The sequence below is a fragment of the Podarcis pityusensis genome (genome assembly GCF_964106645.2).
Source record: "Podarcis pityusensis genome assembly, chromosome: 15".
NCBI lineage: Eukaryota > Metazoa > Chordata > Lepidosauria > Squamata > Lacertidae > Podarcis > Podarcis pityusensis.
In genome coordinates, this window is record NC_138040.1 from 28,032,415 (window position 1) to 28,057,276 (window position 24,862).

The 24,862-nt window shown below is 42.4% G+C and overlaps 2 protein-coding genes across 8 annotated transcripts in view; one reads left to right on the top strand and one right to left on the bottom strand.

The window, feature by feature from the left end:
- The window catches only part of CADM1 (cell adhesion molecule 1), a 291,814-nt gene that overhangs the window by 60,325 nt on the left and 206,627 nt on the right, over positions 1–24,862 (bottom strand). For all 7 annotated transcript variants that reach the window (XM_080983565.1, XM_080983568.1, XM_080983567.1 and 4 more), the window contains exons 2-5: positions 10,058–10,204; positions 8,125–8,277; positions 3,486–3,623; positions 1,628–1,783 (exon numbers count right to left, since the gene is read on the bottom strand). In XM_080983565.1, coding sequence (XP_080839691.1) covers positions 1,628–1,783; positions 3,486–3,623; positions 8,125–8,277; positions 10,058–10,204 — 594 coding nt within the window. The remainder of the gene's footprint in view (positions 1–1,627; positions 1,784–3,485; positions 3,624–8,124; positions 8,278–10,057; positions 10,205–24,862) is intronic.
- LOC308464331 (uncharacterized protein) overlaps positions 1–24,862 on the top strand; it is a 369,943-nt gene that overhangs the window by 43,525 nt on the left and 301,556 nt on the right. The window lies entirely within an intron of this gene.

The window sequence follows — 24,862 nt, forward strand, 5'->3', positions numbered from 1 at the left end:
TGAATTACACATTAGCACAGTAGCAAGACAGCTACAATCTGCCAATTTAGGCAGTATCTGATGGTTTTTGTTTTCCCATTATGGGGACATTACTCCCCCAATACTTTTGGGCGATATGAAAATTGTAAGCAGAATGCTCATAATGGAACAACATAATGAAGTAGAAGAAATAAATTAACACAGGGGCTTCTTTGTGTAATGTTATGGTTGAGCTGCATATACAAAAGACGTTTTGAATCACCATCTCCTGATCGCCCTGCTTCATTTCTGTTCCTCTGTGAACATGAAGAGGTACTGGGGGACTGATGCCAGGTTGCTGCTCTTCCTTGTTTTCAAATGAATGATGTCACACTGCATGGGTCCCTTCCCATCCCAGAAAGAGGCCAGCCATTTCTGCCACAATTCTCAGTATTATTTCAGCATAAGAAACAAACAAGGAATATGCAGATGCCAAGGCACCCCGGAATGGTAAGAGACCTCTAGCGTTCTTACTGAAACTGAAAGACACAGCTTAAGCAAATCAACAATCCAGCCAGTGGGATCTACTTTAAAGCATCCTGTAGTAACAATTCTTACATAACGGCACATACACTATCAAGATAGGGCAGGATTGAGATACCCAAAGCTTCCAAAAGTGGAGTTCTGTGGAGCTCCTAAAAAGGGAGACATATTCATCTTGTCAGATGGAGTGACAGCTGGTCCCACTCCAGCATAATTTGGTTGCTAACTTGTACTTGCTGCTACACAACGCTTGAAGCAGCTCAAAACCAGAACCAGAATGGCTTACCTAAATGTCACCTGGGTAGTTCATGGCTGAGGTAAGACCTAAACACAGGGGTTTCTGACTCACAGCTTCTAGAGTAGATGAAGAAGTGTGCAGAATTGAACCGTAGTCACTAGACTCTACGGGCACTCCATTTTTAAAATAATTATATTTTTCATCAATACATTTTTTTAATTCACTGCAACATTATTTTACAAATTATTTAAACTTTGACTGCTCTTCCACCTTTCCATGGTTTCCTTCTAGCTTTCCAATTATTCCTGCATATTGCAGACCCTCCATACTTTCTCTTTCTCACTTTATCTCCACGTATTTTATACTGCTGAATTTATTCTAATCCTGCTAACATTTTAACCTGTTTGCTGTAATTTTTCATATACTCTACATGCATTTTCCAATTCTTATATACTCTATCTTCTTGTCCTCTTATTCTGATGGTTAGACCCACTGACTTTACCGGCACTCCAATCTCTTCTAGGATTCCATGTCTTTGTAGGCGGCATTGATACATGTGTTTGTATGTTTTTTTGTAATAATAATAATAATAATAATAATAAACCTTGACACACTTCCATGTTAATATTTAAATGCTTAGTTCACATGTCTTGAGGCAGCTCTGCACTGATAGCACAAGAACAGACGATGAGAAATAATTTGTCTTCAAAAAGAGCAGGGAAAGAAAGCCTTAAACCCAAATTCAATACTTTAAACATCTCATTTAATCAAATCAGATAAACTGCTTTTGCATGCTACAACAAACCATAATTGTCTAATCAATCACTTTGGTCAAGCCACTTCCATGTGTGGGGCAAGGGGGGGAAGGGTTGTGACTCTGGTACTCACACATTACATCTAGGTAGTACTTGGTCTGCAAGTCTTTGACGGCAGGATGGTCTACCTGACAGACAACAGCAACCCCATCATCCTCTCGCTTGACCTTCAACGACAGGCGACTGGTCACTGTAAACATGTCTGACCACTGCTCCTCTTCTGTTTTACCTGCATAATGGACATGAAAGGGGAGGAAAAAGAGCAGGTAAATGGCAAATGACTAGACCCATCCAAGAGCATCCTCCATCGCTGCATTTGTGTTGTCATTTTCAACTGAAGTCACTTCTGCAATCTGTACTCATCTAGTAGTGACTTGCCTCACTTAACTTATCTATTCCAGAGCTTCTCTCCACTTCTGCAATTCTTAGATAGTTCAACTATGCATATGCTGACCTATTCATAACCCCCCAACAGGCATATTCTTGCAACCTTATTCTCTCTGTTTTTATTTGCACATTCCTATAATCTATGGGTGTTTGTAGGGTGGCAACACCTGCCTTTCATTGTTACTTTCCTACCTACATACTTATTGGATTAATTTGTGGCACACTGATGACCTGCACAAAATAAAGGGAAACAACTCATTTTTTAGTTGACAAGCAGCTTCTCTTCCTGGTGGTCAGGAGAAAATTCTTAGCTGGCAAAGGTGGCCAGGTGAGTGGCTGTTTACCTGCCGTATACAGCAGGAGTGGGGAACCTATGATCCCACAGATGGCAAACTCCCATCATCCCAGATCATTGGCCATGCTGGCTGGGGCTGATAGGCATTGGATTCCAGAAACATCTGAAAGGCCAGAGGTTTCCCACATCTGGTATATACAGGGATACAGAGGGAAAAGAGGAGAGCTGGTATCAAAGTTAAGCAAACAGTTTTGCAATGGAGTAGGGCTGGAAAGACCTTTTTCAAGTCAATCACAAGGAAAGGAAGCCTGCGAGTTCTTATTCTCTTATTCGCTTCCAGATTTATAGGGGGGGGGCCTATCTCCAGCTCATGATATTAAACACAAAATCTACAGCGCTCGGCAGCGAGGATTAGGAATTCCAGGATGCCTTCCAAACACTTAAGTCAATGGAGCCAGAAATCCTCCACCCTCTTCCTCCAATGCCACTGCCAAAAGCCATCATCAATAATTAAGAGGGAAAGTGACTCCATGGATTTACATAATTAAAAGTAGTAATTAAAATATTTAAACAGTGGTACTGTTGAAGACCCAGCAAAATACAGCAGCAACGGGCTGAAACAGAAGCAGAAGCAGCCTGTGCGGGGCATCCTGCCAAAGGGAAGCCAATTTCAACAGGCAGAAAAAGGTAAGGGAGAGCAGGGAAATGCCTGGGATTAAAGTGGAAAGGCTTCCCAAAAATTTGAGACGCCTGGCTTACTTTTCAAGGAGGGGTCTATCACGAAACCACAACTCGTGCTCCAGATCAACTGAAAAAGCTACTCCACGTTATAAAAAGACCACACCACTCACTGCTCAGCACCCTTCTGAACTGATTTTGCCTGGCTGGAATGTGTCCTTTGCTATGGCAGTGCCTCTTACTTGCCTGGAAGATGGAGACGGTGTATGTGTGTTAGTGGAGGGGGGGTCATAGGAATCTCTGGCTTTTGTGTGGTTTGTATGTGACCTACTGGGGGTAAGAGTCACACCTGTTGCTCTGCCCACTTGCTGTCTCTGGTCCCACCCACCTCTGGCATGCAGCCCACAGAAGGTTGCCCATAATGAAATGCAGCTCTCAGGCTGAAAAAGATTCCCTTCTGATGTTTTGAGTTATTCTCTCACATCATCACGAGAGTATCCTGCTTATCAGCAAAACCATCTCTAAAAACCACAACCACACCATTAAGTTGATTGAGGGAGAAGGGGTCTACCAAATAGCTCCTTGTTGCCTTTAAACCATCTGATCACTGTGGGTGGTCTGCTGGCCAACGATGTGCAATTCAGCTCAATTTCTTCTCCTTCCACTGTGGTCTCCTTCTGGGCTTCGATCCTCAAGTTACGTGGTGGGACTAGAATGAAACAGCATACAGATATATAGAGATCTCAGCATGTTGTTGTCTTTCATGACACCTCCAAGAAACTGAACATGTGGGATAGCTGCTGGACAGATTAGAGGTGGATCAGCTGCCGCATAGAAAGTCCTCTTCAACTTACAGTTTTGATTAAGGGAACACTTTGTAAATGCATCACCATCTGCAATAATTCTAACAGATCAAACAGATAAATGCATCTTTAAAGTAGCACCCTGCTTTCGCCCTCCATTTGAATGTAAATTCCACATTTCCTATTCCAAAAATAATTAGCAAAAAATAGAGTAAAACAAACTAAGGGAGATTCAGGATTTTCAGACCGAGAGGGAAAGAAGGGGGTCGTTTTCCAAAGAAAATAAATGAAATGCAACCCAACACGAATAATAGATTCTTGCATCAGAGAACATTATTATAGAGAGAGCATCTTTCCTTCCTTTCAGGCATGTGTTCAGCACAGCTAAGTCATTTTTTTATTTTATTCTATTTTTTGTGTGAAATCCAAAGCCAGAGGGTTGAATTGATCAATGAAATATAATCCGGTAGAGTCTGGAGCAGAAGAGAATCTGAAGCATAACCAGGGCCTGCCCAAGACATTTTGGCACCTGAGGCGAACCACAAAATTGATACCCCCACCCCCGCCAGGGAAGAAAAGGTGAGTAAAGATCGAAACCAGGAAGAAGGGGGGAATAAATATCTACATCGGAAGGGTGGGAGTAGACCAGCAGCATCTCCTATTCATCGAGAGACCCTCGTAGAGGTGGTATGAGGGGAGTGCTGCGGAGGAGGCAGATCTGGCCTCCAAGAAGCACACCACAGCCATTGCTGCCTCTGTGGCAGTGGGAGCAGCAGGGAGCAAAACATTCATTGGAGGCTGGATCTGCTGCCCCTGAGGATCCTGCCGCATGAGGCAGTGTCCTACCGTTGCCTTATGGCCAGGCTGGCCCTGAGCATAACTACAGTATCACAAAGTCCACCAAAATGTAAAGATCTTTCCATTATCCTCTTCCCCACCTCCCTGCAAACAGGGTGGGTGGATGAGAATGGATGGGATAGGCGTTCCCCCCCCCCTTTCTATTTTACAATCAGTAAAGACAATGTTAACACAGTTGCCTGCTGGTACTGTGTTTATTAAATCAAGCATTAAAATAAAATTTAAATGGATATTGTTTATAAATGAGTGGACACATTTTCTTCATTGTTTTTGCTGTTATTGTACTAATGAAGCAGTTGTGCGATTCAGGTGTGAATAATATGTTCTGTTCTCTCCCCACCCACCCCAACGCAGGTAAGGAAGTGTGCACAAAATGAATTGTGCAGATAATAAATTAGTTGTTTCTGGTCCATAAACAAGTGAATGGCATGGCGTCTTCAAAAAACAAAGGGAGGAGGAAGCACAGAGGTCAACAAGGCATGCAAGTCCCCTGTGGAATAGAAGGTGATGTCTGGTCTTCCCCTTGCCCCCCACTTGCAAATAAGTTCCTATCCCCAAGAATGTAGGTGAAACTCAAAGCCATGTGATGCATGCTGGACAGGTCAGCCCAAGTGTGTATGTGTGTGCGCACTGCACATATACACACTGCCATGTTGCTCCTTCCTCCGCCTGAGGGGAGAGGAGTAACACAAGAGCATCCCTGGAAGCACCTCAGCAGAAATGAGTCTGTGTGTGTGTGTGTGTGTGTGTGTGTGTGTGTCCCCACATGCGCACACACTTGCTATCTTAGTTTGGGAAACATGAGAATAAAAAGCTCTCTTAATGCAGCAGTGTTAGGAAACAACTCTCAAGAGTGAAGGTAGCCGAACTTGAAATTCATATTAAAGGCTAATTTTAAATACCTTTTCAACACATATTAACATACTACAAACTGGAACTCATTAAATTGTGGGGGTGGAGGGTGGTGAGGGATGAGTAAGAGCGGAGAACCTATATACCTAATCAGCAAGTGTGATCTCACTTGGTGATTGCTTGTTGCAATTCAGGTTCGTTACTGGAATGTTAGGAGACAGCATTAATCTGGAGCTACGGCTGTTATGGTATTAGCAACTATTATCAGTGGATATGATAATCCCATAGTTATGCCTGTTCTGTAATCTTCTGAACTATGAGAAATGGAATGAGACACACACACACGACAAACTTAAGGACTGGTGTCTGACAGACACCATATGCCATGAAGAAGAGAAGAGGGGGAGGGTGTTTCTTGAGTATAATTTGCAGTAGGGGTTGAAGCAACAATTTGGCTGCGTTTGGGTTCAAATCCCCCACTTTATCACTTGAATATCTTCAGAAGCCTGGACAGGAAAATCCTCTCCTGCTTCATATGCTGGAGAGTTGCTGCTCCATGAATTATACAGAGTAGGAATGGAGGGGTCATGGGGCTTGATTCTATCCATCCATCCAAACAAATGTACATCTGTACTGAGCTCCTTATAACACTTAAAGCTTCAGTGGCAAACACATCCCAGCCCCAACTGGGCAATAGGGAACACAACAAAATAGGGTGGGGGTTTAGGGTACCAGGCATACCAAGGAGCACCCAAAGGGGTTGCCATCCATACCAGAGTTTGCCATCGTCATGTAAGATGGGTATGTGCTAAAGCACCCTCCAGAATCTGGATGTGGCTAGACTACAGCTCCCATCAACCCTTACTACTGGCCATGCTGGCCAAAGCTTATGGGAGCTGCAGTTCAACAGCACCTGCAGGAAACCAGATTGGTGTATACTAGGTATTTCTGCCCTTCGGAACCATCTCTATTGTCTTTTAGGCACTTACTTAAGACTTTCCTCTTTCAACAAACAAGTGGTGATTGTTATACTACTTGGTATCAGTCCTGGATTTGAAAATGATTTTACATTTGCAATGGCTGGTTTTTAGAGATTGTTTCATATGTAATTTGAGTTAAGTCTATTTTTATTGTATTGTAAATCGCTTCAAGACGCCTTATAGGAAGCAATTCATAAATGAAACTAATAATAACTATACAGTTGTACCTTGGATTCCAAACGCCCTGGAACTCGGATGTTTTGGCTCCCGAATGCTGCAAACTGGAAGTGATTGTTCCGGTTTGCAAACGTTCTTTTGGAACCCGAATGCCCAACAGGGCTTCCACGGCTACTGATTGGCTGCAGGAGCTTCCTGCAGCCAATCAGAAGCCACAATTTGATTTTCGAACGTTTTGGAAATCAAACAGACTTCCAGAACCAATTCCCTTCGACTTCCAAGGTACGACTGTAATTAGTAATACTATAGATTTACAGTGCAATCCAATGCACGTTTACTCAGAAGTAAGTTGCCTATGTTCAGTGATATTCCCTTCCAAGCAAGATGACTGCAACCTCAGTCAGTTTTCCTTCCTGTTAATTCCAGCAAGAATATGAAATACAACTTTAGTGAAAAACAGCTTTGATTAAACACATATTAGGTCTAATAATGTTATCACTTCGGCAAAAGATGGAAGTGTGCAATGGTATATGTGGGGACAATATGATTACATACCCAGCTGGAAAAAAACAGAACTAAGAACAATATAAATATTGCCCATTATTTTACACTGAGAATATGGTCCAGCATTTGTGGGCTACAATTAAGCACACAGAGATCCTTAGAAGCATCATCACCCTGCCAAGAGGTGTAACTTCCTACACATGCATACAATGCTCGATTTTCACATTGTAGCACAGACTGTAACACAGAAGCTGTTACATTACCCATCATGCCCTTTATTAGATAGTCTCAGAACTCTAAAAATAAACAGATAGGTTTGAAATAAAGCAATGAGTGCAGCCAAGAGTGTTTTGTCAAGGGACTAAATACTCACACCCTAATTGGCAAATATTTCTAACTTCTGTAATGGGTTATGATAGAAGCTTGGCTTCATGGGTGCAAATGTAAGGGTTTGGGGGAGCACAGAAGAATATGAGCTAATGTAATTGCCTGGAAAACCACAAATGACACTCCAGACAGCTGTTGCCAGGGGAACAGTTATTTGCAACAGCTTCCTCCAGAATTTATGGGTTTGCCCCCCTCCTGCCATTCTCCTCCACATGTCTGGAGAATGCCTTATGTACATGCATATAAGGCAATACAAGTGTGTGGTAGATGAAGGCAACTTGGAACACATGACGAAGTAGTACATTTTGGGGGGGTGTAGCCAAGAAATCTTAATGTGTGTCTACATGCTGAATTTCCCACATACAATTCTGTGGATCAGGGTCCTAAGGTTTCAACAAACAAATCTTCTGGGTTTTTCTCCTTCTGACACTATCTCCATCCATCCCAAGACATGAAAAGGTGTGCCACTGTCTACAGAACATTGCATGAGAAACAGCCCCAGTAAGGAGGATTTATTTCAGTGTCTGTGTTGAAGGTGAGATGGCTATAAAGCAGGTTTTTAAAATGTCCAAGAATCTGCTTTTTCCTCCCACTACCTTGCCACTCCCAAGTGAACTAAAGATGGAGTCTGGGGCTGACTGGTCCTTACCAAGCACTGTAATCGTCATAAAGTATTCCTGTGGGGGGTCCGTGTAGAGTTGGCAGAAGTATCTTCCTTCATCCGAAATGGAGACATTCGTCAGTGACACTCTGAGCTCACTGCTAGAGAAATTCACTAACTGAAACCTGCTGTCCTTCAAAGCTGTGGAACAAAGATACAATTAGAAACGGCAATGTTATGAGACATACAGTGCTTCTCTCCCAGAGAAAACAGTGAAAACCAGAAGCCTGGAGAGGTGGCAGCAGCGTTGACATGCAGTAGCAATACCACCCTCTTTTTCACATCCTGTTATTTTGGCTCATTATGTTACAATCTGGAAATAAACAATACTAGTACTCATCAATCAATACAAATAATCTAAACAAAAGCCCCGTATCAAGTACTGATAATTACTCTCCCCCTTCCTGTCTACTTGCTCAAAGCTGCAGAAAGCCTTTAACAAATGAGCTTCTACAACATACAGGGCCCCTTATCCCAGGCATTCCCAACCTGATGCCCTCCAGATATCTTTGACTGCAAGGTCCATCAGCCCCAACCAGCATGACCAATGACAAATTGGGTGGGGAGCAATATCTGGAGGGTTCCAGGCTGGCAAAGGATAGATGGATGGAAAGCCCATGAAAAGAGATTTCACAAAGTAAACTTGAGAAGGTTTAGGACATGCGGGGAGAATGTTTAAGCAAACAACTTCCAGCAGAACTCCTAAAATCTTTGGTTTTGCCAATTCATCGGAAACATTTAATCAAGCAACACAAAGCTGGAGAGATGCACTGCAGCCTCTTCCGAGGTCCAGAAGTTTACAAAGTTAGATAAAATATATTAATCAAATAAATTGTTTTCTGATGTTGCAAATACAACACCAAGTAATTTCTGGGACCAGAAGAATGCACATCAGTTCAAACACAGGCACATTCCTACTTCTACTAACCCCTAACAGATCTACTACCTACATCTCCCCCACCTATCCCAACATATCAAAAGAATAAAGAGAGGTGGGGGAGATGAGCACCATTCATTAGTTTCTTAGCTCTTCATTCCAAGGGCTAGGTAATATACCTCACCAGCTCCTCCATGATGCCATGTTTCACTATCAGCCCTTTTGTTAGTCTCCAGAGAAATTACAAAAGTTTCTCCAAATTTCCCCTCCTTGATTAGGGCACATGGCTGTTTGCAGAAGGATATCTCTGTCCCATTATTCCTGGCCTCACCTAATGCATGATTTCCAATTTTGGAAAAAAGAAATGTATCCTTGCAAAAAGAAGCACTCAGAAGAACCAAGTTTTGTGGCCTACTGACATATCCATGTCAATTTGCTCCAAAATATTAGGGACCATATTGTTCCTAACTTTAAATGTCATTTTAAAAAGGATGGGAGACAGGGCAGTCCCAGGAGAAAGATGGCTCGCGTCTACTAACCTTGGGCTATAAACGACCCCATATATCTTAGTTATATTTTCCTAGAGAGTAGGCAAAGACTCCAAGAGCACTCAATTTGAATTATAACAGCGTCTCTTATTGATAAGGTTTTAAACACATGTTCAAGACCATCCTAACATCATTCTTCAGTTGGATTAAGGAAGGATTGGCTTGAACATTCCAACCACCGAGCCAAACACATCTCCTTATCCAATGGTAAGCACATCCTGCTTTGCCCTATTCGATTTGTTTGTGTCAACTAAATATTTTGGCACTTAATTGCAATTCAGAGTGAATTACTGTGGTCAATTCCTCTTGCACTGCAAGATGGTCTGACTCTTAAAAAGGTCTATAGCTAGTCTTTCCATTAAAGCAAGTGATTATGATTGCCTGCCTTTGCCTACTTACTGAAGAATTGACTAAACCTTTAAAATGTCTGACATTAAATTAAAAGGAGCCCTCAGCAACCTCTTTATCAAGATTTGCCAAACAACACAGAACTCACGTCTGAAGTCTCTGAAATAAATCGTCTGTCTATTGGGATTCAAGAGCTGAATCACGGAGTCATCACTGTTTCTGACTTTGCAGCTGATGGTGGCAACTTCCCCCTCTACGACGGTCACATCTTCTGTAACCAAATTCTGTCCATCACCTTAAGATGTTAAAGAAAAAGAAAAAGACAGGACAGGTCAACTCACATTCAGTCAATATTGAAGCCAAATACCCTCTCACCCCCTGCAAATGCAGCAAATTAGTTGTGACTTGGACACATGAAGACCTGTGGTTAAGTGAAGACCTGGTGCACAGTACCCCTGACTAACACTGATTTGTCAGTTGCATTCTCACACACACACACACACACACACACACACACACACCTTTTCTGGATGGGGTGAACAGCAACTTGCCTCAGGGAAATGTGTGGCAGGAATGCTTGCCTCTCATGTCTGGCACCAGGGCCGTCTTACCCATAGGCACTAGGGATGGGGGGCACCTGGGCGCTGGGCACTCAGGGGCACCAGGCCAAGAGTCCGGGGTTCGAGAGTTGAGTCCGGGGAAGAGCCCACCCATCGGTCAGAGCGCCGTAGTGGGCTCTTCTGCTGCAGGTGGCTCTGCGCTGCGAGTTCGGGGGTGACTGAGCCAGTGAGATGCTGAGGCAGCCGGCCGGCTCCGCCCTCCTGTGTGCCTGGGACTAGGCAACCGGGGGGCACGGGGTGAATCTTTGCACGCCGGTGCTGCATATGCTTAAGACAGCCCTGTCTGGCACCACCTCTCCCTGCAGCCAAGTAGTGGAACTGTGCAATACTTTATCATATTGGTATTTTAAGGCTGCCAGTAAATCAAAACTCATTGAAAACTTAGTATCTCTTGCATTATACCAAACAACTTAAACACACCAAGGACAAATTCTCATAGTGTCTTACTATAAGGATTATCACCTTCAACATTTTGGATATTAAAAGCTTCTCCCAGCTAAATGATTAAAGCCATTTTATCCGCTGGAAGTTAGAAATCTTAAAACAGCAAGTAGCACCCTTTCATAAGAGACTGCTGATTAAAGATTCATATTCTAATTCGCTATTGATTTTAGATAAAAATTTAATTTATACACTACTTAACCTGACAAAAATGGAGTTCAAAGTAGCTCACACAACACAAATTCAGTTCATTATTTGGTACTTTCCTTTCAGCAGATGCATACATTACACACCTGATAAGTATCTTGTGTGCAACAACAGCATCCTAAGGCAGCTGTTCTGCTTTAAAGAGGATGGGGGCAATTGGGACCTCTCCTGTTGCACGTGCCAGGAGCTCTGATGACACACTAGTCACCTGTGACAGAGCAACACCTGCTGTTTGGGCAGAAAAGCAACTCACCAAATCAAAGCTGAACGTGTTAAAACTGGGGGTATGCATGTATGGGCCTTTCTAATAAAAACCATATTCTCAAGGACAGAACTATTAAATGCATTGGACACCGCAGATATAGCTGGAAAAGCTTCATTAGAAGGATGAGTGGAAAGACAGACACAGATACCATAATTATTTTGCTAAAAATAGGAGATGCTGCTTCTGCAGACAGGCTATATCTGGAAGCACCTGAAAGGTAATCCCATCTGGCTGTGAAAACATAACCCCTGGGAGAGACCTCGGAGGGGTGGGTGTGAGGCGAGCAGATCTCTTTTTGATTCTAAGACTTAAAAACAAAACAAAAACCCCCAACAAGACATGCATATGAACAGGGGTGCCAGCTTGAATAAAATAGGGGGGCACAGGTAAGCACACACCATTTGAATGGCAATACCCACCAACTTTGGGGGGCCCGGCCCCCTCAAATATTTTACTGGGGTTGAGGGGACCTTGGCTCCTATGCATATGAGAACACATATCTTCACACACACACAAATATCTCAAGCACCACAGACTGAAAGATCTAAAACAAACTGATTAACGAAGTTGCAGCAAAACACAAATCAAGGCTAAGGAAGGGGCAGAAGAGTAGAGAGCTCATTTCCAGGGTGCCACAGCTTTTAACTGTGTGTCTCAGCAATGGGCTAAAAGGCAGAAGGTTGCACCTCAGAAAGCATTTTTGGTTGGTCTCTTTTAGTTACCGCAGCCTTCATTGTCTGTGCCTCATTTCCTTTACTATGGAACATAGACCTTTATGTAAATGTGCTTTTACACTGGGTACATTCCTTTATTTTATTTTTTCATTCCAGCAGTTTATCGAGGACCCAATTATGCACTTCTAGACCTAGCAGAAACCGCACTGACTATTAAGTACCCTGTTTACGGCTCCCTTCTTTCCTGAAAGCTCTGCACATTTTGCTGCAGAAGCCCAACTCTGTGTTCACGGCAGGAATCTGTCAAGTCAAAAAACTCAACAGCCACCACCTGCCTGTTAGCGATGGGCCTTATGTAGTCACTGAGTAAGATTTTCAAACAAAAAGGGGTCAGGTATGCATTGAAAACACCATGGGGGAAGTTGATCGCTTTTCTCCCTCTCATAACACTAGCACTTGTGGTCATCCAATGAAGCTGATTGTTGGAAGATGCAGGGTAAATAAAAGGAAGTACTCATCAAGCAGCACATAGTTAAAACTATGGAACTCACTCCCCATAGGAGACAGTGGAACTCACTCCCCATAGGAGACAGTGATGGCCACCAACTTGGGTGGCTTTAGAAGATGATCAGACAAATTCATGGAGAAAATGACTATAATGGCTACTAGTTTCGATGACAACAATGCAGCAAAATCCAAGATTACAAAGAATTTCCTAGAGCGGACATATTTAATTTTCTTTCAATGATCATCCCAAGCAATAGCTCAGGACGTCAGAAGAGACCTACAGTCCGTGATAGCTTCATTTCTCTGTTATAACACTGGAGGCAGTTGGGGGGAGATGCGTAACCCCAGTGGAGTTTTCTAGGGTTGCCGTATTTGAAGAAGTAAAAAATCTGGACACCCCCAAAGTTGTTGAGCTTTTTAAGGAAAACCCGAAAGCTTTTTTAAGACAACTTGGGGAGGTGTTATGGTGCGCTTACTATCAGGAAGGAGTGGGTGGGATCAGTAAGGCATGGGAGCTTCCTGCTCTTAGAGGCCAAGTGCAATAGATACATTCAACATGACAGCTTAATTTTCCAAGGCACTTCCCTGTTCCAGCCTCCCTCCCTGTACACAGCTGAGGAATCACCACCACCGATGTAGCAAATGCACTAAGCACAACGACTGGCGTGTAGTTGGTACCAGGCTACCCAGTACATCAAAGCCAAGCAAATTCTCAAATCAAAGGAACCAAGATTAAATTTATACTTTGCTGGCAGCAGGCAGGCACCGAGGAAGTACGTGCAAAATATTTGAGCGACATTGCCTAAAACAGAGTAGCTCCATCTGATTGCACTTGTTTTCAGAGCCCAACTTCTACTTACTATATTTAAATCAGCAGGTGATGCTTTGATAGTCCAAAAGCAGAGAACAAAATAAATTCTTCCATTCAGTTACCCAGTGAGCTAGGTAATATTTTACTGTCAGAAGCTCTGAATTCCCCCCTCCTACACCTTTTAATGAACTGAAGCCAGTGTGTCAGCAGCAATATCTAGGTTAGAGTATTAAACAATGCAGAAATGGGGGGTGGGGCAGGGGGAGAGAAGCACAGCTCTGCATTCTACGTTCTGCATACTGTCGTTTCTGCTTCTCTCGCTCCAGTGTAGCTTTTGAGCCAGCTCAAAGACACCAAGCGCAATCGTCTTTCACTTGCTCATGGCATGAAAGCAAAAAAAAAAAAAAAAAGTACAAACAACTAGGAGTTGAGGAGGAAAAAGGTAAGCAGAGTGATGACTATATTGGGGCAGGTGAGAGATGGAAAGTAGATAAAGGGTCCCCCGAACAAAGTAAGGCAACACTTGGCTGAAAACACCATCTATCTATCCATCCATTCCTGTGCCTATATAAAGGAGGAAACTATGCCTCCACTAATTTCTTCTCACAGGTGCCCTCTAATTCCCTCCTTCCATGAAGCAAATGGCAGCTTTGCTCTTTAAAAAGTTATTTTAAGTCAGGAACACAATGCAGAGGAAAAGGTTAAAAAGCCTACTCTCCGACTGCCATAGCCCTAATCCAATTCCCCACACTCCCACTTTTAAAACAAGGAACCTCTATGATTACGGGCTCTCGCCCTTTGTCTAGCTATGTCTTAGGAATATACAGAAAAGCATTTGAGTCCTTGTTGGTTTTTGTCTAGCACAGGGGTCGGCAAATCCCACGGGCAGGATCAGGCCCAACTGCCTTCAGGATCTGGCCCAAGAAATGTCCGTGGATCGGTTTGGGGATCTGTTCGTTTGGGTTGCGCCATTTTTTTCTACGCCATTTCCCCCCCTCTCCCTCATACACACCACGGCTGCACCTCCTCCCTCCCTCCTCCTGGCTTCTCCCCGGGGGCTGGGCTGAGCTGGCTGAGCGCCATTTTAAGCAGCCCCTCTCCGGAGCCAGCCCTTTCGCGCTGCTCATCTTCCCTCCGCCATTGTCGCCACCGCCCTGGTGCTCCTGTCTGCCTGCCCATGAGAAGCAGCCCCTGGGTGGTGGCAGCCCCTGGGAAGGTAAGCGCAGCAGGTGGGGCTGAGGCTGGGGAGGAGGACAACATGCCCCCCTCACCTCTTCTTCCAGCTCCCCCCCCCCCGGTGCCGCTATTCCAGCCCATCACAAGGTCTGAGGGACAGTGCACCAGCCCGCAGCTAAAAAGTTTTTGCTGACCCCTGGTCTTGCAGCACCTACTACACTTTTTCAGTTAAAGATACTATTAAGCACCGACAGCATTGGAAACGCAACATTGGCGGATGAAAGAAATAAAACAAAGTGAATGCACCCTCTTCAGCTATATGGGGGCGGGGAATGGACAACCCTCCCTCCTCAAATATTGTGCCTCAGTAGAGGACTTGTTTGAGCCAAATGGCCTGAAGTCATCAAGAAGAGACAGAACTCAAGCTGCCCACTAATGAATGCCGTGGTATGTTTTTGGAACCTGTTTCACACTTGTGGGATTTCCTTCACTTGGAGACTCGCCAAAAGCTAAGAACATTTTCGGAAACAGAAGACTGTATCATTTCAGTTGACTTCTACATGTCAACAAGGAAAACATTTTAATGACTCATATTTTATACATTAAGTGCAAATGTTTGGTCAACCAGAACAAACCTGTAAGAAACCTGTGGCTTAAAAAAATAAAAATAAACATCACGTAACGTTTAAGCAGAACACCAGTTTTAATTCTACACTTGATTTAGGCTAATCTCTCTTAGATCAACCAAGCCAAAGTACTATGGAGACTGAAAGGTACATAAAGACTTTGCAAAGGCACCCAAACTACTGTCAGCAGATATTAATCTGCATGCCATCAATATTCCAGGCCACGAACGACTAGAGCTAATAAAAAGAAGTACTCCACACAAAGCTTCTATTAATTGATGGAATTCGCTGTCACGGGATTTTGTGTGGTTTAATAGTATAACTGTTAAACAAAACAAAATACTTCACAAATTTATGGAAGAGAGGTTTGCTGAAGCCTATTAGTTAAGATACTACCTGCAGTAATTGGAGTCAGTATGCTCTTGAATGCCAGTTGCTAGAAACCACAGAAGAAAGGTCCTGACTGTAGGCTTCTCACTGGGGAAACTGGGTGGTCACTGTGAGAACAGGATGCTGGACTAGATGGGCCACTGACATGACCCAGGAGGCCTCTTAATGCAATGGAAGCCAGCACTCGCAATCACCCAGAATTTTCTAAAATGTTCTATCTCTGCAGCCAACTCAACAACAATAATTAATTTATATATTGCTTATATGCCAAAATGGCATCAGAGCATTTTTCAACTTTAAAACCAATCCTTAATTAAAATGCACGATTAAAAGGAGCTACTAAAAAAGTTTAGCAATTAAAACAGTTAATAAAACTGCAAGTTTGGTTCAGTGGAATGCTTGCCTAAATAGGTGTGTCTTCAGGAGCTGGTGGAATGCCAGCAATAATGGGACCTCTTTTATTTCAGGGGGAGCATTCCACAGCACTGAAGTCCCCAGCGAAAAAGCCCACCTCTGTGTTCCTGCAAGCCAAAGATTATCAGGCTGTGGCAAAACTAACCAGGTTCCATAGTACTCATACATATGTAGGGCTGCGTAGAAACTAAAAAAGAAAATCACATTTGTTTTGGGAAGAAGCACAGAACTGATAACCGGATGGCAGGGGCCAAAGATGAGAATCACTATTATCTGCCTAGTTTGTGAACTTGGGGGTGGGTGGAGAACTAGCTGGTCAGTGTTAGAATGCTGAACCAGACTGACCTTTGGTGTGATCCACTACAGCAATACTTATGCTCTTATTGTTCACAAATGGAGAGGAAATAATTTATTCAATATAAGGTTGCAGAACCCATAGACACATTCTTGAGCAGAGCAAGCACTATCAAATTAAAAATACTGACTACTGCAGAAGGAAAATGTCTGCTGGAAACATATTCCATATTTTTTTCATAAACACGGCGCTCACGACAAATTAAAGTCATTAAGATTTGATTTCCATCTCAGCAATTATCAGCATATTCTTTTTAACATTTACTTTAAGACAATCCTATCTTTCAATTCATTAAGCTCATTCTCCCATTTACGAAGTTCTATATCAAATCAAAATCCTATTTGAATTAATAAGAATTATGGGGAAAAGTAATTTAGAAATAAATGATCTGAGGTTCAAACCACTGAAGCTTTTGATTATGAAATACTGTACGGTTAAAACTAACCAAAGGATTTCTGCAGAACCCTCACAATGAAAGATGTGGATCACCAATGTGATGGCACATGTCAGGATGCAGGAGAGGTCTTCAGGTCCTCAAGCACATTAACGGTGTTCTCATTTAGCCCACAAAGGCAGAGCATTCTACCTTCATAGGTACACTGGGACACTGAATAGGAATTAAAAAGCCTTGCTTGCTTCCATGGAATCTGTTGTTCCCAGCCTGCACTCTAAGCATCAAATTAAAACCCGCAGCCACTTTGTCAGAATTAAAAATGATTAAATTGTATTAGACAGATCTGAACCAGACAGCCAACATTATAGCCAACAGCACTCTCTTATGGGTGCTACTTGCTAAAGGAAAAATCAGCATTATTAAAAAGACAATGTAATCATGGTAAATAATATTGTCAACAGGGCTACATTTTCATTTGACTCTGTTAACATTTCACTTTACTGTAATATAGAGAAACCATACCTAACAGAAAATTCAGTTTCATATCCCGAAAACTAGGTGTCAGGCACTGAGGGATAGGGACTGGGATATGGGTAGATAGGCCATGGGAACACTGCCCTTTTCACCACTTGCTTTGGGACCTGTAGCTAGTGGTGCAGTGAAGGAAGAGGAAGAGGGAGCTCTGGAATTCCTATTGTTCATGACAGATTAGGAGAGAGGATGCCAGAGTATGAGAAAAATAGCTTAGGAAAGACTAGATACTTCCCCTTCTTTTCTTTGGTGGTGGGGGCCCTACTTCAAATGGTATCACTCCTTTTGCAGGATTGCTGGGCTTTTTAGTTGAAAGGGGAAAATTGCATATTTGCTTACTGAAGATCTTTTGTTAAAGCTCAATCTGTTTTACAACTTGAATTTGTTCTGTGAATATTTTACTCTTCTATTGTCAGGTGAGCCTAATAAACTGGGTTTCATGCATGATACTGCTGCTCTGTAAGAGGGGTATTGCATGTTTGCTGTATATAGATCAACACAGCTGTTTGGATTTTGGGGCTCACCTTAGAGGAATGGCTAAGGTGGACATCATAATGAGCTCCTGCACTTCAGAATTAACCTACCTGCTGCAAATAAATTCTCAAGTAAATATTTGCTGGATCAGAGGAAACTCAAGGGACCTGAAGTCTAAAGGTAATTCCCAACACTTCACAGTTCCCAGATGCAGACTTGGCCTTCAGGTAAAATAGCTGGAACTGAGTGGATTCAGACAATAACACACAATAGCATTTCTAGCCATACTATGAACAATAATTCCACACAGCAGTCTGCTTGGCATGAATTTTACCCACCCTTCTTTCTTAAAACCACAACCCCCAATCTTCTACTGACTCTTGTTAGTCCTCTATCCTCTCCCACTAGCAGACTAACACTTCTATGCCATAAGGAAACATGCAAAGTCTTCTGCCCAAACCGGTGTCTTTGATGTAGTATTTAGGGTCTGTATTTGCTAAGCACATCAAAAGCATTCAAGGGAGAAGATTTCACACATCCAGTCAAGGGTATGGGAGCAATTAGGGGGGAGAGCTGGCAATAAACATGTAAAATCAGTGTGTCAGAAAGAGTCTAATTAACCAACACAGAATTCTGTACCAGCATTTTCTAGGTTCTGCTATCCAGCTTGGTAAACCATTTTGATTGCCAGCTAAAGGTTTCTCTCGACTCTTATCTCTCAGCCTAATGATTCAGGAACAGAAGAGCCTGCCTTATACTGAATAATGCCATTGGGTCACCTAGCTCCATATCTGACCAGCAGCAACTCGCCAGAGTTCCAGAGCACTGGGACTTTTTGCATACAAAGGAGCTGTAACATTGAACCAAAGCCTTTTAGATGGGCTTTAGTCCATACCTGCAACATCTAACCTGACCTAGAGAGTAAATGTGGGCAAAAGAGGAAGAGAAGAAATGGGAACATGAAATGTCTTGGTGTCTCTAGAGAATTATAACAAACTTGTAAGAGAAGCAAATTTGGGAAGAGAACTGAAATGTTTCTGATTGATATTCATGATGCACAGATTTTTCCTCAATTAAAGTTAATTACCCACAAATGGAACACATAATAATCTGTGTGCTTTCTTCTTTTTTATTATTAATCTGCTATTGTGATGTTTAATGTTAAGTTAGAATCCTATCTTGCAAGCTTAGATATCCACTATATAGGCTTTCTGATTAGTTTTAAATTCCAAAAGCTTTTTAACTATGCAGTTTAAATATGTAAGCCACATAATAGACCATAATGGCTCCTTTGGAATCATTAGAACACATAGTAAATACGATGCAGCATGACAATAGTTTAAATACACACTCAGATGATAGCTTTGTAACAAGTGGATACTTTGCATTCTATCGGCTAAATGGGCACTTACATATAGATCATAATAATATCTCCTTGACAACAGTTAAGGTCTATTGTCTCAATTTATTGGCTCAGGAATCTTCTTGGTTGGGTATGGTGCTCAAAACAATGGGACAAAATAATACAAAATAAGTGATGTTAAAATAAACTCAGGAAGCTGCCAAATCTTGGAGAACTCAGCACTGAGTGGATGAAATACCACTCCTTATTCTTGCCTATAATTCACACAAAATGCTGGGGGACGACGACGACAAGTCTCCTCTCGACACTACTTAGGGCCTCCTACAACTTTTCATTTCAGGGGCAAATGCTGAAGCTTGATGCTTCTTCAGTTGCTCACAATGAAAGTGAAATTTAACATGGGTTTTTTCTAAATTTCCCTTTACGGTAGCATCGCCATAGCTGAACCACCCTAGCTAAAGCACCAACAAGGGGGTTTCAAAAGCATTTGGATCCATCAATGGGGAAAATAATTTGTATATGTCTGCCCAGCAAGTTATGGCACATCTCACTGGTATGGAGAGTTTACATCGATACAGACTGCTTCAAATCAACCATGACCCAAACTTCATAGTTTAGATTAAAATCTAAACCAGTTTAAGATAATCAGAGTGACAGAAATCAAGGATTTTGTTATTATGCTTATGTGTTGCCCAAGAAGCTCAGAGAATATGAGAGCCCCAAGCAATCCCTCATTAGTTTGGGAAGGGTCAAGACAGCAACAATAATGACTACTATTACTATGGTTAAATTTATTACCTGCCCTGCACCAGAAGGTTCCAGGGTGGATTGCAACAATATAAAAGATAGCAATAAAAACAGTTTAAAACAAATTAAAATCACAACTGCTTAGCTTTAGAGAGCAATCTACTTTCAGACCATTCACATCAAATTCTAGAAACCAGAACGACATCTTATCAAAAGTAGAACAGAGCTGTTTATCTATTCACCTCTGTTTTACATACAGAAGGTGCCAGACTCGGTGCTTGGCATAGACACAAAGGATCTTAGACATAGCTAAGAGAGATAGTCTTAAGATTTTGGATAGCTACCATCAATCAATAGCTGGCAATGCGGGCTGCACTCATGGCCCTGCCTCAATGCAAGACAAATGCATGACTTCTTTCCAATGTTTCTTTAAAAATGAGAACAATGGGTCCTCGAATACCTATTTGTTCAGCATAAACTCCGTACTATGGGAGCTGTTTTAAAGGGAAACAGTTTCCCTGATATGCAATGTATCTTGGTTTGCCTTTGAAGGCTTTGCAGACTACAGCTGGTTCCAAATACAGCTGGGTTACTGACTGTGACCAGGTGTACGAAACATATGCTCCCAGGAAGCACTGGCTTCTAGTTATTTTCTGGGTAAAATTCAAAGTGCTGGACTTCACCTTTAAATCTCAACATGGCTTGGGACTCATGTAACTTAAAGACAGCATTCTCCCCCATGATCATGCCTAGAAGTTAAGAATGAGACCCCATGCATTCAGAGGTGAGGAGGTCAGCAACCTGAGCCAGGTGATGTCCTCCCCAGAGAGAATCACTGGCACCCCATCTGATGTCTTTTCAGCACTGGGCAACTCTTTATCTGCCCTGGCCTCTTTTTTGGGATCTTCTGGTTTTAGGTTTGTTGTTCCTTTCATGTCGTGTTATGCTCTTCTGCTGTTTTAGTATATTGTTTTATTGTGTTTTAATGACTACTAGCTGCTCTGAGAGCCCTTGGGCCAAAGACTGGGGTACCCATATGCTAAATAAATAAGTCTATTTTGCTCCTGTGCCTTACATGCCAGCACACCCTGGGAAGATGGAATTTATTTGGCAGATGGTTCATGTATTTAAGTCTATTTTATGCAATTTTACTGAGAGACGTTTCAGTTTCAGCAGTAAAAAGAAGATATTTTTAGAGCCAAGAAAAATGGCAAAGACATGTTTAGATGCTTAATTAGTCCATCAAATGCTGAATTGTGAGGTATCGAACACTTCAGAAGTATCCGTTTTATGTACTTTGAGCTGCAAGAATCCCATTCTAATCTAATCCCATTAGCTTCAGAAGAGAAGCCCTATGTATTCCAAAGCACTATTTGGTAAAACGATGCAGTTTATATTCCAGAAGCTCTAATCACTAAATGAAATAAATTAATGTAAATTACTGTCAAATGCAGTATAGCTGCTATGTTTTAAAAGGCCTGTGCACTTATCTTGCTTGGCATATTATGACTGAGATGGGTTGCGAACTTAAATAGTTGGAGAAACTAAAGGTTTTGTTTATATAGCAGAACTAAAAATAGAGCCTCAAGTGATTTACAACCCTTCTTTATTGGCTGCTGGGAGACCAATGGCTTTTGATGCACCTGAACTGATCCTCAAACTCCATGGCTCCCGTTTCTCTTGAATAGCTCTGCAGGCTCTCAAATCATGGGATAAATCAATGGCAAGTTTGAGGGTAGCTTGCAAAGCTATTACCAGTGGGTAATGTGACAATGCACTGCTGGGGAGACTTCATGTAGCAAATGCATTTACCTATTCATATATTGTTTTATGTAATGCCTTTATTCAAAATCAGAATTACAGGCATGGCTATATAAAGTTAGAGGTGTGGAAAATCTTCGACCACCAAAATGTCCACAGGGTAATGAGAGCAGAAGGAAAGTAGGCGTTACATGAACCACCTCAGTACTCCTTTTTCTATGCATGGTTTCAGTGTTTTGTATTGCCTTCCTCTCCTACCATCCCCAAATACTGCAGAAACACAAAAGAAGGATACACATCTGTAATTGCGGTATGTTGTTGTTGTTGAAATATGAGTCAATGAGACAGGCTTTTATAAAATGCAGGAAGTGTTGAAGCAATTGCAAAAGTTTTGTTTTCTAAGTTTTATGAGAGGTTACAGCAGTTAAAGACACTGGACTTAACAATTAAGAGTAGTGATAGCAATTGTGGGAGGGGAGCTACCTCAGGATGACTGAGGAGAAGATCTCTTAGGCCAGAGGTTTTCAACCTTTTTGGGTCCACGACTCCCCTGACCAACTACATTCTTTCAGTGGCACCCCTGTGGAGCTCAGGAGCCCAGTTATGTCACCCCTTGCCTGCAGAGCTGGCAGCCTCTCAATGTTATTCAAACACCCTCCCTTGTGGAGTGTTCCCTCAGCCTCCTCTCCTCTCCTGTCTCCTTTCCTTGAAAGTCCTCTGGGCAGCCGCAGCTGCCATCCCTGGTCTCAGAGCTGCTCCCCTCCACCCCAAAGAGAGGTGCCTCCTCACACTGCTCCATAGGGGCTTGGGAAGCACCCCCTGGCCAGACCTAGAGGCACCATTCGCCTGGGGAGCTTGTAGTCAGGGCTGCTGCAACAAACAGCTGTGCAAGCCCTTAGGAGGCAGAGACGTGAGAAGGCATGAGAGGAGGGAAGGAAGGAAAGAAGGCCAGAGGCCAGTGTTGCCCGCGGCACCCCTGACCATCGTTCAAGGCACCCCAGGGTGACACGGCACATTGGTTGAAAACCACTGTCTTAGGCACTCATCATCCAGCATTACTGAAAGCAATGTAACCTTTCTTGCTTTCAGTTCCTCTTCTAACCAAACGTTCCTCCTTCCCAATACAATTATAAAACAAAGAAACACCTTTGAGGTTTTTGATGCTCTGGCAAAATGCAGATATACCACGCACACTCACCCATGGTAAAAGAAAGGAGAAACAACTCCTGGAAATTATCGAATCCCAGCTCATAAATCAATCAGTTCTTCTCCTTGTAACAGAGAGGAATCCATATTTCTTGTGTACGAAGATGTATTTTTACATTAAACATTTCAGCCCTTCGGGTCAAACTGAATGACCTGTTGCTTACACTAATAGGACTCTATGCAATGAAAATAACGTCTTACCTCAAAATGGAACGTCAGTGTTAGAAGAAAGCAACAAAACCTGGCTACACAACTCTTTCTTCGAGATCTCACATTTGACCTTAGATGGGCAGGCATTGAGAAAGAAAAAGCACGTGTCCTTCAAAGGAGTGCTCTTTCATTGTGCATGACAGCTTTTTATATACACACCCAGTAGCCAATGATTATGTCCCAATTTGCTTATTGTGGTTGGGAAGAAAGTCCACAACAGTTAGTACTGATCACTAATGGGATCAGAATGACAGTAATTTTACTACTGAGTTATAAGCTCTATTTAGTCCTCCAAGTATACACACAACCAGTGAAAAGCTACTTCAAGTTCAAGTTTCCAGCACTTTCTTTCCCCAAATATTCATGCATATGTTTATATGTTAAAACTAGAGGCTCTAACTTTTTAAACCTCCCCTGAATCTTTGTAATTCCATGGTCTCTGTAGTGCCAAAATACAGCAATCAACTCAAGTAGTGTTTCCTTTGCAGCCTTTATTCATGAGCTGATCAGATGGGACTGATCCAATAGACTGGATAAAGGAAAGAGTGAGGGGAAAGAAAGCATTGCTTCCAAAGCAGAATAAGGCCAGCACCATTTTACTCTTGTGAGTTTTGTTTAATACTATCACTACAAGATGCTGGAACACTCCACATCTGGATGGAAAATTGTCAGACTCTTTTAAAAAGATGCTCAATTAGAAAAAAAAATGCTAGAAACTTTTGAGAAGAATGGACAATGTATGTTAATTGTGCTGACAATGTAAGACATTTACTTTCAATGGAGTTAATTTAGTGACATCTGTTCATGGCCAAGAGAATAAAAGGGACTATTTAAGATGAGGCTGTCAGCAAGAAAACATCAACACTGGGTGGCTTCGATTAGCCTCTTCCGGCCAAAATCATTGCAATATACTAAGAAAAGGGGAACAAACACGCCTTGCACATGGCAGCAGCCTTTTCAAACACGCAGCAGTAAGAATACGAAGAAAGACAGGATGTTTCTGGAATCAAAATGCTGTGCTGGTCTTCCAAGTTCTGCAAGGCAATTAACCCCAATATTTTCAGCATACACTCACATACTGTAAATAATCTATATGGGTTGCCTTTACACAAGATGGAACTTTTGTCAGCACAGAAAGGAGGAGGAGGCACAAGGCTGGATAAAAAGGGGTGGTGACTGAGGGCCAGAAGGAAAAGTGTGCAGCATGGAAAGTCCAAAATACTTGTTTATTGAAAATATTTTTTATAATGCCTTGAAATCACAAGGCAGCATACAATAAACAATACATTAAAACTGTAGCCACAAAATGAAACAGCAGCATACACAAGCCAGCGGAGCAATAACATTAATTAATTCAAAGCAACTGGCATTAGTTTCCAACAAAGGCCTGGGAAAATAAAGGATGGGAAATTTTAGCACGTGTCGGAATGACATAACTGCTGGCGCTTGCTGCAGTTCAGAGGGTAGGTGATTCCACTGAGAGGGTGCCACAACAGAAAAGGTGCTCCTTCACGTAGCCCTGTCACAAACCACTTAGCGCTTTACAGTGCAAAATTAAAACCTTCAGCCTGGCCCAGCATCCTACTGGCAACCAGTACAGTTCTTTGCAGAGTGGTATTATTGCATGTGGGAAGAAGGATGCCCTGTACCAACATCCCAACTGCTGCATTCTGCACCAGCTGCAGTTTCTGGACCTGACTTAAGGGCAACCCCACACAATGCACATTACAATAATTCGATCATGATGTGACCAATCCATTGGTCACATTGGCAAGGCTGTT